Here is a 16905-nt window from a genome sequence, read left to right on the forward strand (position 1 = left end):
AGTTATTATAATTTATCCTGATAAAATGTCAAAATGTCATGGCAGTCCATACAATACTGATATATTTCTGTCTTAAGTGACTTACATTGCCATCCCTATTCTAGCCATGTCGTCAGCATGTTGTGTAGCATTAACTTTACCTACACTCTTCCTGTCATTACTAGTGGTGTATGTCCCAAAATAGAGGGTAATGTATGTCTCACAATAAGGTGTCATGTGAAAGAAGTAAATGTCCTGGATGTCCCACTGAAGAGTCCTAAAAACCCTGTACTGGAGACAGAATGAGAAGATTGCTCAGAAGTTTCCCTCCCTGATTCTCCGGAGATTAGCTGGGCTTTGATACCAAACGAAAGAAAGCTGACAAAGAAAAGGAGAGACAGACAAATGAGCAGAGGAGGTGACAAGGACGGGGGCAGAGAGAAGGAGAGAGGAAAGGAGGGATCAAAAGAAGAGGCAGGGATGGAGACTTCAAAGAAGTTCCAGACATGGAAGATGCAAACTTGAGCACAGTTTATCCCTCACTTCCAAAATGCAAGAGCCAGTTTCAGGACGGCGTACTGCTGTGTGCTGTGGACACTTTTCAGCTGCATCAGGTGAAAAAAGCAAATCCCCCTTAATGTCAAAAGATGTGGGGAGACCATGTTATTTTAGTTTTTTTTTAACTTTTAGATGAAGAGTCTCAAGTCTAAATCCTGAAAACAAATCCTGGATAGTTAAAAGTTTTTTGAGTAACAAACTGAATGACAAATTAACTAGTTTGCAGGTATTTAAAGAAATAGTTTTGACAATTTTTTAATATACTTATTCACTTTCTTGCCAAGAGATCTATATCAATACCACTCTCATGTCTGTGCATTGAGTACATTGAGTGTGCTACCGCCCAGCAGCCAGTTATCTTAGCTTAGCATAAAGACCGGAAACAGGTGGGAACCAGCTAGCATGGCTCTGTCCAAAGATTAAACATCACAGATTAACAAGTTATATCTCATTTGCAAGTATAGTTTGTGGTTTGATGGGGTTACGTGAAGAACTACTGCATTTGTTGGCCAGGGGCAGTAACTAGCTAAACTAAGTTGACCGGCTGCTGTCTGTAGCTTCACATTTAGCATACAGACATGAGAGTGGTATCAAGCATCACATCTTACTCCCATCTAATGTACCACAATGTCAAACTACTGCTTTAACTTGTCTACACAATGTAAATTGTAGTTTAAGAATTTCTACTACAGAGCCCCAATCCAGGAATTATACTTATCTTGTCCAATTAAATGTCAATTCAATATTATTTCTCCATTCCTTTTATAGTCATTATTTTGAAGATGGATATAATTATGTTCCTTACGTTTTTTTGTACACACACAAAAAACATCTCCTTCTCTCTAAATACACTGTACATCACAGTTGCAAGTATAAAAATAAACTCTATAATGTTAGGGCGTGCAGATTATGGTTGGTGATTATCTGTATGTATGCCAGCTATTCATTTTTAAATGGGTAGTTCTAGCCATCGCCTGTATGCTAATATTGCAGCTCTGCCAAACAGCACTCTGTATGTGTGCGTCACTTACTGAACAGATTTAATGCTCTGATCTTTCAGTGATCTGCATGGAGCCTGTGTGTGTGTGTGTGTGTGTGTGTGTGTGTGTGTGTGTGTGTGTGTGTGTGTGTGTGTGTGTGTTTTATCATACCCTTCAGCATTATGAGTGAGTGGATTGTGGTAGGAGGGCACCTTTGCCCAAGCAGAGAGGAGCAGCAACTTTGACACGTCTACTTGGTAATAATGAATTTGTTCTAATCCCTGATGGACTAACACCCCCTCTTTCCATTATTTCAAACTCTTCTTCCTCCTCTGTCCCTGTCCTCTGGCCCCTTCATTTCACTCTTATTTCCCCTCTTTCATCATTTTTGCATCTGTACATCTCTCCACTTGTCCTCCATTTTCTTTTTTTTCCATTCCCGTCCTCAGTTATGCAACATGTGATGTGGTCTTTTACGCAGACTGCTCTTTGTATTAGCACGTATGAATCACTGTGTTTGCTTCTCTTACGACATGTGAAAGAGAACTCAGATGTCCTTCATGAATGAGGTTCCAGATTAAAAACATGAACTTGTTTGGCACCTCTTCCTCAAAACAGTCCATCAAAAGATTTAGTTATATAAAATACAGAAAACACAACTAGAGTCACTAAAGATGAACTCATCTTACAAACAGATTAAACATCTTTTTTTCTCTCACATTGTTCAATGCTCTCTGGTTGAACATCCATACTGTAACATGCAGCTGACAAGCTCTTACTCGTCTTTGTTTCACTTTAGCCCACTCTCTTCTCTTCAGATTCCTCCTTGTCATCATCAGTTATGCAACAAGTATTGGAGGCACTCACTGCCAGGAAGTGGAGTGATGCCATATGTAGGTGGTAAGAGCCCATGTGGGAGAAAACTGTCCATCCACGCTCACAAAGTGTCAGACTTGCAGCGAAACATGAGCAACTCTCCCAGAGCTGGAGACGAGAGAAAACAAGGTTCTGAGCTGTGATGTAATGAAAAGAACAAGTCAGGAGCTGAACCACCGCCAAGGAACTGAGAGCTAACTCTGGATTTGAGACGGTGCTGTAACAATCATTTGAAAAAGGATGATACCGAAGCCCCAAATTCGATTTTTGACGGTGTCGCTACATTTATGAATGAGAAAATAAACTTTATTTCATGTTCTGTCTCGTCTCTGGGCCTGAGTCACTGTGGCAGAAGGTTACGGAAGGTAACTTGGACTTCTTCCCACATCTTCCAGCTCTTTCTTAGGGATCCTGAGGCATTCTCACACCAGGTGGGATATGTACACTCTCTGCACCGAGGGCCTCCTCTTTATATTATATATTGTTGGAGGTTCTTGTTTTCACCAAGTTGTCACTCAATATAAACTTCTTCAACAACAGTGGTGACCTCAGCTTGACCAACCACTTTAAAGTATATTTAGTCAGGTAAGAAAGAATTTTATGATCTCATGAGTCGCAGCAGTTCTCAACCTACAGAGAGCCATGAAACCACTAATAAGGAATACAAATAGCATAAATAGTTTTGCTTACTCAGTTCCTCTTTCCATTAATGCTGATGTACTGTATGACATAATACAGCTCAAACACACAGTGGGTTTGAGTGTCATCACATTTGTGTTTTTTTTGTATCTACGTATATGTGGTGAGAGGTACAGTATTTGTCTTACCGTGGTCACTCTCTGTCCCAGATCGACCCCAGTACCTCCGTCTCCGTTCAGGTGTGTGAGTGTGCCGCTCGATCACCGCAGCGATGAATCGAGTATTACTGACTGAAAGTGAAGAGACCACACAGGTCAACACAAAGGCCCTGTTTAGTAATAAAATACCTGCACTATCAAATAAAAAAAATACTGTACGTATTTCATCTTATGTACTTCAAACCCTATATTTAAATGTTCTGTATCATGTGTAGTTTATATAGATGGGGTATCAAACAGTACTTACTGATTCCTCTGTCTTCATGGCTGTCCTCATCCCTCTCATCTCTCTCGTTATCCAGGTTGGACATTCTCACTGACATTTCTGGAGCAACATGGAGGTAAAGGGAAAGAGAATAAGAAAAATAGAGATAAATGCAACTGTTCCAATGGCAATATTGGAATATTGAAGTATTACAAGTATGACAAGTAGAAAATATATTTGAACAGAGTTTCTCTCTCTCTTAGTTTTAGATTGAGTTGAGTGATTGGTCAATACTACTCGGCCTACGAACAGAAACCAGAACGCTTCCATGCCAAATGTGTTCCTGTTGCCTTCAGATTCTGCCTATGAAGGCAGAATCTGACCCGCCAGATGGCTTGTTACACAGAAACTTTTGTGTGATATTTGATGCCGTGATTGTCGCATGATCTCGTGACATCGCGAGAATCCAGCTGCCGTGTAAGGTGTGTGTGTGTGTGTGTGTGTGTGTGTGTGTTGTTGGTACAAGCTGCGGCTGCAGAATGAGCTGAACATGCCCAGCACACACACACACACAAAGCTGCGACTTCAGGAGCCGATTCCTCAGCCTAATGCCTTGTGATAATGCAGCTACACTCTCCACCATCTATCCAAAGTTCTTCACCAAACTATCAGATTGAAACTGACTTGGACTCAAGAGTTTTAATGAGGTTGTAATTTTGTTTGAATTCTAATGTCAATAACACCGAGTAATTACACAAATCATGCTGCTGCTGCGTGATGCTAATGTCAGCTGTTTAGTTCCAGCAGTCCTTGCCATACTGCTTGTTAATCAGGCGGCTTTAAAACTTTGCTTCTTCCTTTGGCATTTAAAGAAATGCCAGTATGTGAAGAACGCAAATGTTAAGCATAATACAAACAACTCTAACGAAAATTATGCTGCAGGTATATTTTGTCCACGGTAACGAAATGTATTATTGACAAAAACGAATGTCATATGTCTCAATTTGATTGATCTATCACTTTAACTGTATAAATGTATTTGGTATCAGTCCTACCCTGTGCTGCCAGTGGGGACATATGCTGGTGCGAACGCCTGTGGATCTGGTGTCTGTATGCATACACAGCCAGCACCAACACCATGATGCATCCCATAATTCCCCCAGCAACTGGACCCACAGGGGCGCTCTTGATCATGTTCAGAGATGCCACCTCCTCATCTGCTGAAGAAAGAGAGATAGGCAGAAGGTTGATTAAAAAAATTACAAAGGATTTCTGATGGCTGAAGAAGTGAAAACACAACAAGCCAATATCAAACAGCTCTGGCTCTGATCCTAACTCATGCTGAGACATTTTCTCCCTCACTTCTCCTCACTCATCAGTGTGAAATGCCACAGGAAAAACATTCCACTGCAGACAGACGGCCAATTCTTATTTTGAAACAAATGATAACAGAACCAAAGAAAAATAACCAGCCAACAGAAAGTTTTCAGTCAATCTGAAATATTGGTTATTATCCGTGATCTACAAAAGTAAAATTTATGCAGTCACAAGGACCCTGGAAATAATTACAAATCACTGCTTCTTTTATTTTTTTGTTTCTTTACTTACTTTATCACTGTACTACAGCTATTCTCAACCACTGGTGGGCCTCAGAGCGCCATCTAGTGAGCCACGGAGGTACTGTTAAATGGTTAGATTTATTAAAAAATATATATCTACATATTTACAAAGCTAGTTATTTTTTTATATAAATGCGCTTAAGAATTCATTCCCATAAATAAAATATGTCAACTTAAATTGCACAATTTTAATGACTAGTTACGTCACATCATCAGTGAGAGACAAACGTTTCTGGCACCTGTTAGCTAGCCAACCTTCCCTCAGATGCAGTGACACAAGATGTATTGGGTTTTAAAATTAAAAAGTGATATGGGAGAAAAGCCTGCGCCAGAAGACATTGAATTAAGATTCATAATAGCAGGCAGCGATGGGTGAGAGAAAGCAGAATAATTATTTAGCTGACAATGGCATAACACATATATGCAGCCTGGTTTACCTGCAAACACTGCACTACAGTACATTTAGGACCAATATCTCATAACTGTGGAACCAGACCCTGCAAAGACTCCGAAGGACTCCGCCACTAAGAAAGGTTCTAGTTGATCTATTTCTTTAGGGTGAGCATTCATATCCACATTTCCCTCACCTAGGAGTCCCAGGCCATCCGCATAGGGACTCTTGGCGCCGACGATGCCCCCGAAACATTCCTTCTGAAGTGCACAGTATGGCTTGTCGAGATGAGTTTTACCATCACTGTCCACCATGCACCACTCACAGTCCAGGACGCCAAAACAGTCACTGAAACAGAGATAGAAATAAGACTCTTGAAGGGCAAACACTTGAAATAGGTTTTTTAGAGAAGGGATTAAGTGGTAAATAATCTTTCCATGACAAAAGAGATAATTTCAGCAGTTTAATATATGAACAAAAACCTACAAGATTTGAGTCCATTAGAAAGAGACTATCGCCACACTTCCCATTCATTACCACTAGGTGACACTGTGCTGCTGAAGTATAACAATAACATTTATTATAAATACGCCGTGAAGCTCAGGCTAGATACACATAGTCTCTGTTGTATGCATCTGCTGGTATATAGCTGTGAAAGAGTGTGTTGGTATATACGTCATACATGCATTGGTTTATTCATTATAACTGTTAATATGTTCCGCGCAGATGTGTACTATAGTGTGTACCTGCTGGTGTATCTCTGGCTACAGCGAGTGTTGATGCACTGGGGCAGCGTGTCCTGCAGACTGGGATCAATCACATTCAGGCTGACCGGCTCCTGATGCACCTCACAGCTAGGGTTCCTGCACAACACACAAGCATAAGACACATGAGGTGAAAATAAACAAAAAGTTGCAAGAACGCTACATATTCTTGGTCAAAATACAAACATCCAGCTGACAACATCCATCCAAATCCTAGAATTAAACATGATTACACAGGAAAGCAGATACTCTACAGTAAATTTGACAAAGAAAGAAATCACAGCACGAGCCCTCAAAGTCTTCAGTGTGTCGATTTAGGCAAAGGACAAACATCAATGCTGCTTGACACAAAGCACGGAGAAAAATCTGACAGCGAAAAAATTATAATTGCATGTCTCCCTGAAATAAAGGAGGAATTGGCATTTGAAACATTGACATGCTGTTGGAGGCTGCTGATGACTGATGAAAGGAGACGAGTGAAGAGAGAGAGAGAGAGAGAGAGAGAGAGAGAGAGAGAGAGAGAGGGGACTGGGATGGAAAGGACAAGAGAGACAATGAGAGAGAAAGACTAGTCCCCCAAAATGGTTGCCTGAGCCCAAACATATCCACAGTTCAAATGATGAAAACAATGAAAAAGAGACGCAGCCTGGCTGTGGTCTCTTTTTCGGTGGTAATGGTGTGCATTTGCAGACACTACTGAATTTGGCAAATCATACATGGGACAAAGTTTTGTCATCGGAGAGATATCACATACTATACTGTACACATTTATGTACTGAGGCTTAGACACTTTTTGCACTGACCTGTTTTCAGCATTGGTGAGGTTGCCGGTACACTCATTGACCTCCAGGGGACACTCACATGGACACTCGCATTCATTCTGCTCCATTCTGAAAAACAGCCACATGTTCAGTGAGAAAGCTGCATTTAATTTGTTTGTTTTTTAGGTCAAGTAATAGCTATTTTTTTTACACATCCACATATGTAATGTAACGTTGTTGCAGCATTATATTATCAGAACTGGATCTTTACTAAACTCAGAGGTTTGTTTTGTGATCTTGTTGAACAAACTTGCAAAACATCAAATATATTCCTCATTAATGTAGCATCACTGTATGTTAGCAACACTGCCCCTGATGAGTGTGTGGGAGAAGGTGAGACCTGTGGCAGTTGAGACAGAGCCGGTCCACGGTGCTGCAGGCGCAGAACGCCAGAGAGTCACACGTCTCGTTGACGATACCAGCAAAGGCGTTGGTGCCGGGGATTCGGGTCAGACGGTACTTGGAACAATGGCTACCATGGACCAGGTTGGTTAGGTCCCCCTATGACAAAGACAGGACAAGACACTTTTTTTGATATTCTATCTAATTTTCCCACCCAGAAACAAGAATACAAAAGAAAATGGTCAGGCCTTCTCACAATTACCCATAAAAAAAAGATAGAGAAAACTTGAATAAAAAAAAAACAGAGGACATAAAAATTGACCAGACATCAGTAGAAAAAGTAGTAAGGGACATGAGGTAGTTAGACAAACTTACAGTTTGAATATGTAAAATTATACTCAATATGCTCCTTGATAAACTACAAGAGGGCATGAATAAAAAATAATGTCTCGTAAAGGTATCTTACCTTAGTACCTTTAAAGTTGTAGACCTTAAAGTGGAATAATATACTATCAAACTACACAAAAACGCACTGCATTTCTAAGAGAATTATAGTATACAGGAAATTGTCAAGGTTGCAACACCAACAATCACCACAAGGTGGCAGTGTTATACTACCACATAATCACATACTGATGAGGACGTGTGCGTTTGTGTCCTGTCTGCTAGTACAGTGACTGTATGATTCTGTGATCTTGTGCAGCCATTCATACATCCAGTCATCTTGTGTTTTTCTGACTTACCATGATGCTGGTGTTGAACTTGTAGAAGCGCTGCACGGTGCGGTCACTGAAGCTGTTACAAAGGTTTTTCTTGACAAAGTTGGGATGGTTCAGGATGTCGTTGGCCACCAGTGGCTCCTGCCGTTAGAAGAAGACGGGAGGACACAAAGAGAAATAAAAGAAGAATAAACATGACAAGAGAAGGAGAGAAGGAAGCTCATTGCAATTATTAATTGGTATTTTTACATTTGTACAATAGTCCCCGGTCCTTCACCTTGTGTGTGATGTGCTGTTGCTCTGCAGGTGCGTGACCTTTGGGGTCAATGAGAGTGGGGTGAGCGACCAGGTACCCTCTGTCCTCCATTATGAAGCACCTACAATGTACACACACAAAAAGGAGGGGATCAATTTAAAGAACATAACTTAGATTAATAATACAAGTACTCTTTCATTAGCCACTACGTTTGAGATCCCTTTTTTTCCTCCAGTGCTTAACTGTACTTGCAGAATACTGCTCCATTCTACTTTCCTCCATTCCTTAAACATTCTGCCAAATACTGCAACTCTCCGCCCCACACCCCCTTTGAGCTAATCCTGTTTTATATGACTCCTGAACACCAACAGAGAGCATGAAGGAAGTAGAGAGAGAGAGAGAGAGAGAGCGAGAGAGAGAGAGAGAGAGAGAGAGAGAGAGAGAGAGAGAGAGAGAGAGAGAGAGAGAGCGAGAGAGAGAGTGGAAGAAAAAGGATGAAGAGAAAACAAAAAGGGAGACATAAAAGCTGGTGAAAGTATGTAGGACTGAGACAGCAGCAATGCCACATCTCCAGCAGGAATGCCGTGATAATCAGCTTATCTCTTCTTCCCTCCCTTTCTTCTCCTCTCTGCAAGTTTAATTCTGGCTTGCTAAAACAGGCGTTAAGCCATCCTCCAAAGAAATTCAGGGGACATGGCAAAAAGAGGAAATCGAAAAAGAAAGAAGAAATGCAAGAAGTGAAAAGACAAGTCAGCCAGCGATCCAATCCATCCTCTTCCTACCTGATCTTGTTGCCCCTGTCCTGGTTGCAGATGGGTAGCAGGTCCAGTAGGACCTTATAGAAGTAACGAAGGGTGAAGTCTATGCCCATCACTGCAAATGCATATCCAGGGGCCATCAGAGAGCTAAAGAGAGGAGGAGACAGAGACGAAGAAGAAGACAGAAAAGAAGAATAAAGATATATTTTAAAAATCAGTCTCTGTTAAATGGTTTGCTGTGATTGTGTGTTAAACTGTATGCTGAGAGAAGTAATGGTCAGTTACTCTACAGACTGTTATAACATAAATGTTCACCCACACCAGTCAACAAAACACATACACACACACACACACACACACACACACACACACACACACACACACACACACACACACACACACACACACACACACACACAATGTTATGCTCACTGAGCCGGTCTTCAAAAAACTAATCCTGACTTATCGCACATGCTGATACGGAATGTTTATGTGTACATTTGCATGGACCATGGTAAAGAGTTCCTGTTGTGCTACTGTAAGTGGTGCTGTGGTGCTAAATTGCATTTTAAACTTGCAGAACTCAAAACATAAACACTTTAATCTCAGCCACAGTTACAGGCTTCAATTCAAAGAGGATGTGTCCAAAACATTCTGCTACAACTTCTATACAAATTGGCTGAAGCACCGGGTAATACTTTACTTCTCTGCACCAGAGCTCAAGGAGACGGCTGCAATACAGTGACTTGCTTGAGGGCACTTTGAAGAGCAGATACATGGAGACAACTGACTCAACCCAGACCATTTGTTTGAGTAATACTCTGTCCCTCATTCCACAGGCCTGAAGCAAACATGGCCAATGGTCTCCTTTAGTCTCTTTCAAATTATCTCCTCTCTTCAGAGACAGTGATTGGCAGATAAACTGTTCCTTCATTTCCTAAGCTTCTCTTGTTTACTGTTGAGGTTTGGTTTGTTTACTTCCTTTTTTAAATTAATGATTAAACCACTGAAATGTAAACATGTGACTTGCTAAAACAGTGTGGCACAAAGAGAGAAGAGTCATACAGTCCGTGAACTGACTAAGTATTGTAGTTACACAGTAATATCTATCTCAAGTTTGCTAGCATTAGCTCACATTGAGCTACTGGTCATACCGGACCAAGTAAGTTAGTAGCTAATGACCAGTCTCATATTAAACTAGTAACTTTTCTTAAGCAGATACTTGTTCTGGAAAATACCTGACTTTTGGGACTTTTTTGTGTGTGTTTACTGGGGTAAAAATACACCTTTGTCTTCTCACCTGGAGGCATGGATGGTGTGGCTGATGGTAACAACGTAGCCCGCCCCGCCCACATCCAGGTACGGTCCAGTGAAGGTGATGAGGCCAGGGTTAGCCACCGCATGCTGGTACCTACACAACACATCGCACAGGCAGAGGGTTATTTCATAAAGTTGACTATCTTAATGTCTCCTGGCTAACATAGTAAAGAAGATGCCTTTACAGGTTTGTATCTTACCAGTCAGTACTTAAGGAAACTTGAGAATGTGAGCCGAACTTTGTGGTTCATGAATCAAAATTTTAAAGCAAGAAGTAAAATGTTTCTTATCTGATTATATATGTTAAAATGAGCTGAATTTACCAATAAAAAAACTGTTAGAACACCCGTATGCTTTAAAAAGTTCTCATTTAATCATCATGATTATTTCTTTTATCATTCCACTCTGCCTTGTGTGTTTGTATGCTAAACTTGTTCACATAAACTATATGGTTGATTACTCTCTGTATACATTTGTTAATCTGCAACTAAAGCAGGGGTGTCATTTGTAATGCAGAACACCTTGCACTTGGCTGAACTGTGAAAGTAAGACTATGAATATAATCTTTTAATATATATGGCAAAAAAAAGCCTTGTGCACAGAGCGATGCTGCGAATGCTGAAAATCATCCTAACATAAAACTTCCCAGAATAATATCACATGACTAAAAACCTTTAAAGCACAGAAAAACATTGTGTGTTATGTCAAAAATGACATAGAGCTTAACTTCTGTGTAAACACACACACACACACACACACACACACACACTTCTTCACACACACACACACACACACACACTTCTTCACACACACACACACACACACACACACACACACACACACACACACACACACACACACACACACACACTTCTTCACACACACACACACACTTCTTCACACACACACACACACACACACACACACACACACACACACACACACACACACACACACACTTCTTCACACCCTCCAAAGTAAGCCTCACCATTGTCTGCGGGTCGGGTCGAAGGCTTTGTCCATCAGTGATCCGGGGTAAATCCGGAGCACCCCACTGGGCGTTGCTATGTAACGGCGCACAATGTAGCAGTTGAGGCTACTCATTTCCATTAGTGTCATCCACTCATCCGTGACATGACTGGTTGCCATAACCTCGTTCCTGACAGAGGACTACAGAGGGGATGGAGGGAGACAGAAAGAGAGGAGGGAAGGTGAGGGTGAAAGGAGAGAGGGAAGGATGGAGGAGGTAAACAAGGAGAGGAGAAAAAAAAATGTTGAGTAAGTAGGAGAAAAGTTAACCTGGGGTTTGCCTGACATTGAAGTTGGCTAAAACTTTTGGCAAGTTGGCCTCCAGTCTACTCACAAACAAGATAGAAAAGAATATTCTTGCCAATTCACACCTAAACTTGAATTCATGCTACTGTATTGCAGCTCAAGATGGTGAAGCATATTTACAATTTCATGAAAGTATAATCAACAAATCACATATAGTGAGGCTCAGAACACCAGTATTTAGGAACAAGTGGGACTCAATTAGCCCTAAAGCCCTGAAAAACACCCTGAAAAATCACATCCCAGTGCCATTTTCAGAGAGGCTTCGAAGCTTGAAAGGGGTGATGAGGTCACTGGAGGGGGCCTTTAAGACTAGCCTGGGAATCAGAGCTGGGACTGAGGCTTAGAGTTCAAACTCTAACCCCCTTCTCCCCCCAGGACAGGAATGCACACAGGCTGCCAAAACCACGTGGGGGCTTGTCCCCCTTCTTAAAGATGCAGAGCTTCATTTAAAATGTGTTCATTTTAGTTAGCAGCTGGAAAAGTTGCTCACTACATATTGTAAGAATGATACATTGAAAAAAATACTTCAAATACTATCTTGGGACCCATTAATTTTGTGTTTGTACATACTTACTGAAGAATATGAATGTGTGAGTACATGCCTGTAACCTAACTGCTGGCTATGTGCTGTGTGTGGTTGTCAGGTAAACAACATTAACCCTGTGTGCCATGAGTCACATCGGTGTTCCCCCTGCTTGTTTTTACCTTGAGGCCTGGGTTGGCTATGAGCCTGGTGTTATCACTCAGGTAGGCAGTGTAGTGCTCCACCATGCGCTTTGTTTCTGGCTGGCTGAGGTGCTCGTAGGGGGAGGAGAAACTACCAGCTGCCAACATCACTGTGGGGGACTCTGGGAACGAGACAGAAAGGGGGAAATGGGGACAGTTAGACATGCTTATGAATGATTTAGAGCCGACTATGGCTAAAAAAATAAAGTTGTCATCTATTACTCCAAGTTATTATATGCAAGTCCAGTGTTTTTTTTCTCACCAACTGTGGCAAGCTGTTTGAAGTGCAGGCAGGAGCTAGGCTGACCCAGCAGGTCTAAACGATGGTAGAGTAGCTTGGAGCTGGGGACTGTGTTCAGGTTCTTCAGATGCTTCACTGGGATCTCCGGCTGCACGTACACGATGCACAGAATGAACGACGTGTCCTGAACCTGGAAGTTAGAAAGACACGAGTGGAGGATGAAGTCTGACGATATTCAATAAGTTTGTTGCTGTCAACACATCACATGAAAAGATCAAAACAGACAATGCTGTAGAATGCAAAGATGTACAGATACAGTATACAGATATGTGGATTTTTAAAGTAGGAGTTATCTATTGTACCTTTTTTAGCAGGCGATCCCTTTACTAATGTACAACATAAGCTCACACTAGTCACCTTTAGTGACTAGTGTGAGCTTATGAATGAAATACTGGCAGTTGATTTATACACTCTACTCCTACATACTTTGTATAAAGCCAAAGATGCTGTGACATGACACTCCCCATATCAGGTCTCTTTTTCAGTGTCCAGAGTCAGCCTTCACAGCCAGTATTTTATGGGTTGCACGCGTCTTTTAGAAAAAAGATAAATGTTTTTGGCTGAACACCTGCTTTCACCCCGCTGATTCTGAATGAACCATACCGGGCTAGTCTGGTGCCAAATTCTGAGACTTTGTTGTTAAATCATGCAAACTATCAAACAAACAGTAAAGCCTTTTCAGAGAGACCCAGGAGCTTCTGATAACTCAAGAGGAAATAAGCAAAAATCTCCATGGATGCTCTTTTAAAGAGACATTGTATTCTAAATTCTGGTAACAAGCACAACAACATGGTGTACTCATAAAGGATTTCCATAGATATTATTTGTTCCACAAAATGACATAATGGTGTTGGAAACAATAGAATGTTCTTGATTTTTCTTTCAGGGACAATTTACCATTTTTTTGACTCTGGAAAGCTCATTTTGAAAAAACAGAGACAGCTGCAAAACTCATGGCAAAAGGTGACGTGTTTGAACTCTAGCGGCTGTGTGAAAAAAAAAAAGAAAAATGTCAAAAGCTTTTACAAAAAGGCTAAAAGTAAAATGCCTAAATCAAGAGTGATATTAACGCTCCTGCCAAAATTCTAAATGTCAGAAAGCAAAAAGCACTTGCTTTTTTATTACACCGACTAATTTAAGGCGATGGAGGTTTGGTGGAGACATAAAGGCTGGGAGCATAAATCTCTATACTGCTTTAGACAGCAGTACAGTAATGATAAAGAGCTGTAGACAGAGATGGACGCCATAAAGAGAAAGTATATGAGAAGGTTATTGTCCCAACACGACAATGGTTCACTGGCCCAGAGCCAAAGATCTTCATTTGTCTCTGCCGAGTACTGATTCTGCTTCAAATAAATGATTCTTTATATATATATATATATATATATATATATATATATATATATATATATATATATATATATATATATATATATATATATTTCTCCAAATCTTGCATTTTTCAAAAATGCAACCTCACATTGTACAAATCCCTCCCTGTCTTTAATATCAGAGAAAAATGAACCACTTCTGTGAACCTTCACAGGCACGACAAAGAAAATAATTGCTTTACCACAAATGGCTTGGCAGAGGGAGCATTTACTTTACATTCCACATATCCAGCATTTTGTTTTTCTAAGAGGCATGAACGCCTTTTCTAAATGAGATTTTATGTCGAGATATTCAGTCTAGAATAGAGGTTTACCAACATACACCTTCTCTGTGTTTTTCTTTTTTGTTGTGAGAAGCACATGTGTGATATTCATTGGCTGACATGAATCAACAGTGAAGTTTCATTTTCTTTAGGCACATAAACATTGGCAAGGTTGTGGGTGTGTGCATGCGTGTCTGGTTATAGGGAATGAGTCTGAGTATTTGTTTGTTTGCATATGTGTGAAAGAAAAGGTGTTCTGTGTGTTACAACCAATTGTGTTGCATGTATGTGACACACAGAGAACTGTAATGACTGCTGGCAGAATATATATATATATATATATATATATATATATATATATATATATATATATATATATAATTTAAACATTATTTGTTTAACTCCTCTTTGTAGCCCTATTTTTAATTGTAAAACTTCAGAACACCTATGATTGTACTTGTACTATATAAAGACTTATATGTTATGTAAATTAAGAAGCCTTGCATACAAGTGTATGCAAGTTTGCGTATTTGTGGGAGTAAAGTAGTGACCAGAAAGTTCAATGTCTATAGTAGGGTGAGGGGCAAAGCGCTGCACTGTGAAGTTTAATGTCACCAGGGAACATGTGTCAGATATTTAGGCTCCATCTGGACTGTACGGACACCTACCAGTTTCCAGGCATAGCTGACGTTGTATGCTTCTTTGCTGTTGTCCCGCAGCCGGTTGGTGTGCCAGGACAGAGACGAGTTGACAGGGACAGAAATGACCTGACTGCCCAGAGGGAGGCTGCAAAAATACACAGCATTACACAAAAAAATACACACAACATATGCTGTGCATGCATCAATGGGTGGAGAAATTCTGGTTTTAAATTGCTTTTGAAGGTGAAGTGAACTGTTTTATTCCTGTGTTTCTCATCCTCTCTTACCTGAGGATGTTCTGCCGAGCAACAGGGAATCCTGGGATATTCTCATAGTGGATAATGTCAGTGTGAAGGGGAGGCTCCGTCATCAAGTAGGGCCGTGTCAGTGACGGATGCATCAGGGTGTAACCTGGGAAATCAATCAAGTTAACATTAATTTATGTTTATACATACTAAAAGAAAACAGCACAATACACAGACCAATTCAGAAAAAACGGATCTGCAAAGAACATAAAAAAAAAATTATTATGGACCAGCAGGGGATCTGTTGTAACTGTCAAACTGCGTCATATTGCACAATTACTCATGCTGTCATCACTATTTAACATTATTCCATAGGCACCAATTTAAAAAAACATAGCCTTTTTATCCAACATTTTATTCAACTCTATTCAGGGAGTCTTGGAATTGTTTTATACAGCTAAGAGACAAAGCCAAGTTTTGAATTCATAGTCACTAAATGCACCAAGAAATGATGTGAAAAGGGTTGATTCCAGGGGACACCATAGGTGTGCGTTGTTGTTCGTAGTATCTGCAGATCAAAAAAGATGCTGCTCGCCACATTGAAAGTTATTTTAAGATATTGAAAATTCCTGAGGCCCCATTCTTTAAAAATGTCAGAAAGACCATGAAAACTTTTTTCCACTAATAATATAATGATATATTGCACCAATGAGTAGATAATTGTTTCTGAATATAGCCTCAATGCCACTTAATGTCCCACAGAACTATTCTGGCAACTTGTTTCCACAAATTAACTGGATGTGCCATAACTGCTCCAGATTAGCCACATGAATTGTTTTTCAATTTTTTTGTTTTTTTATATTATAAAAAAACAGAGTGGTGGATGGCTCATACTCACAAAGAAATTTACTTAATAATAAAATACTCAATATTTGAATTAAATCACATAAAAGCTGTTGATGCTACAAATGTAAACATAAACCAAAGTGGGCACTGCTAGCAAACAGTACTCACACAGCTCTGTACAGCTGCAGTAATCATTTTGGGAGAGCCAAAAAGCCCTCGAGATGTTTTGAAAGAATGAAACAAACAAAATCATGTGTTGTTGCTTTTTTTACACAGTTATAATACAAAGAGTGTTTGTTATTTGTGTGATGTCTCACTCTGTATTAGACCAGGCATTGGTGTCCTCTTAAAGCACAAATGGAAGAATAAGCCAGAGCTTTGATATAAAGTTTACACCAATCTATCCACTCTCACGCTTGGGTAGAGGAAGGCTTAAATCAACATTAGATACATGCCTCCCATGAAAAAAATATTTCCAATGCACTCACCTGTTATTTTTAATTCCAGGACGGGAAGCCTGTGTCAGCCGTGTGTTTACCTAATTGTATTTACCGACACTCTAATTGCCAGCAGACGATATGTATGCCAGCTAATAACTTTAATGGGACTCATTCATCGATGTTTATAGAGTTGCTACTAATAAGCATGGTACAGTAATAATCTATAATCTGATGGCAAATTTATTACAATAACAAACATTTTAGAGGGAAAAAAG

General features: G+C 40.2%; 1 protein-coding gene across 2 annotated transcripts in view; it reads right to left on the reverse strand.

The window, feature by feature from the left end:
* Positions 1–16905, reverse strand: part of cachd1 (cache domain containing 1) — an 80521-nt gene that overhangs the window by 5702 nt on the left and 57914 nt on the right. Inside the window, exons 11-26 of one of the 2 annotated variants that reach the window (XM_068707629.1) lie at positions 15387–15510; positions 15127–15244; positions 12766–12934; positions 12483–12625; positions 11431–11612; positions 10426–10536; positions 9150–9272; positions 8389–8488; positions 8136–8252; positions 7391–7551; positions 7033–7119; positions 6212–6328; positions 5662–5813; positions 4511–4672; positions 3498–3575; positions 3221–3322 (exon numbers count right to left, since the gene is read on the reverse strand). In XM_068707629.1, coding sequence (XP_068563730.1) covers positions 3221–3322; positions 3498–3575; positions 4511–4672; positions 5662–5813; positions 6212–6328; positions 7033–7119; positions 7391–7551; positions 8136–8252; positions 8389–8488; positions 9150–9272; positions 10426–10536; positions 11431–11612; positions 12483–12625; positions 12766–12934; positions 15127–15244; positions 15387–15510 — 2046 coding nt within the window. Of the gene's footprint in view, positions 1–3220; positions 3323–3497; positions 3576–4510; positions 4676–5661; positions 5814–6211; positions 6329–7032; positions 7120–7390; positions 7552–8135; positions 8253–8388; positions 8489–9149; positions 9273–10425; positions 10537–11430; positions 11613–12482; positions 12626–12765; positions 12935–15126; positions 15245–15386; positions 15511–16905 lie in introns of both variants that reach the window. The other variant, XM_068707628.1, reaches the window with a different exon arrangement.

Source organism: Cebidichthys violaceus, unplaced genomic scaffold (genome assembly GCF_023349555.1).
Source record: "Cebidichthys violaceus isolate CVI_PGR_0920_01 unplaced genomic scaffold, fCebVio1.0.p SCAF_13, whole genome shotgun sequence".
In the NCBI taxonomy this organism is placed as follows: Eukaryota; Metazoa; Chordata; class Actinopteri; order Perciformes; family Stichaeidae; genus Cebidichthys; species Cebidichthys violaceus.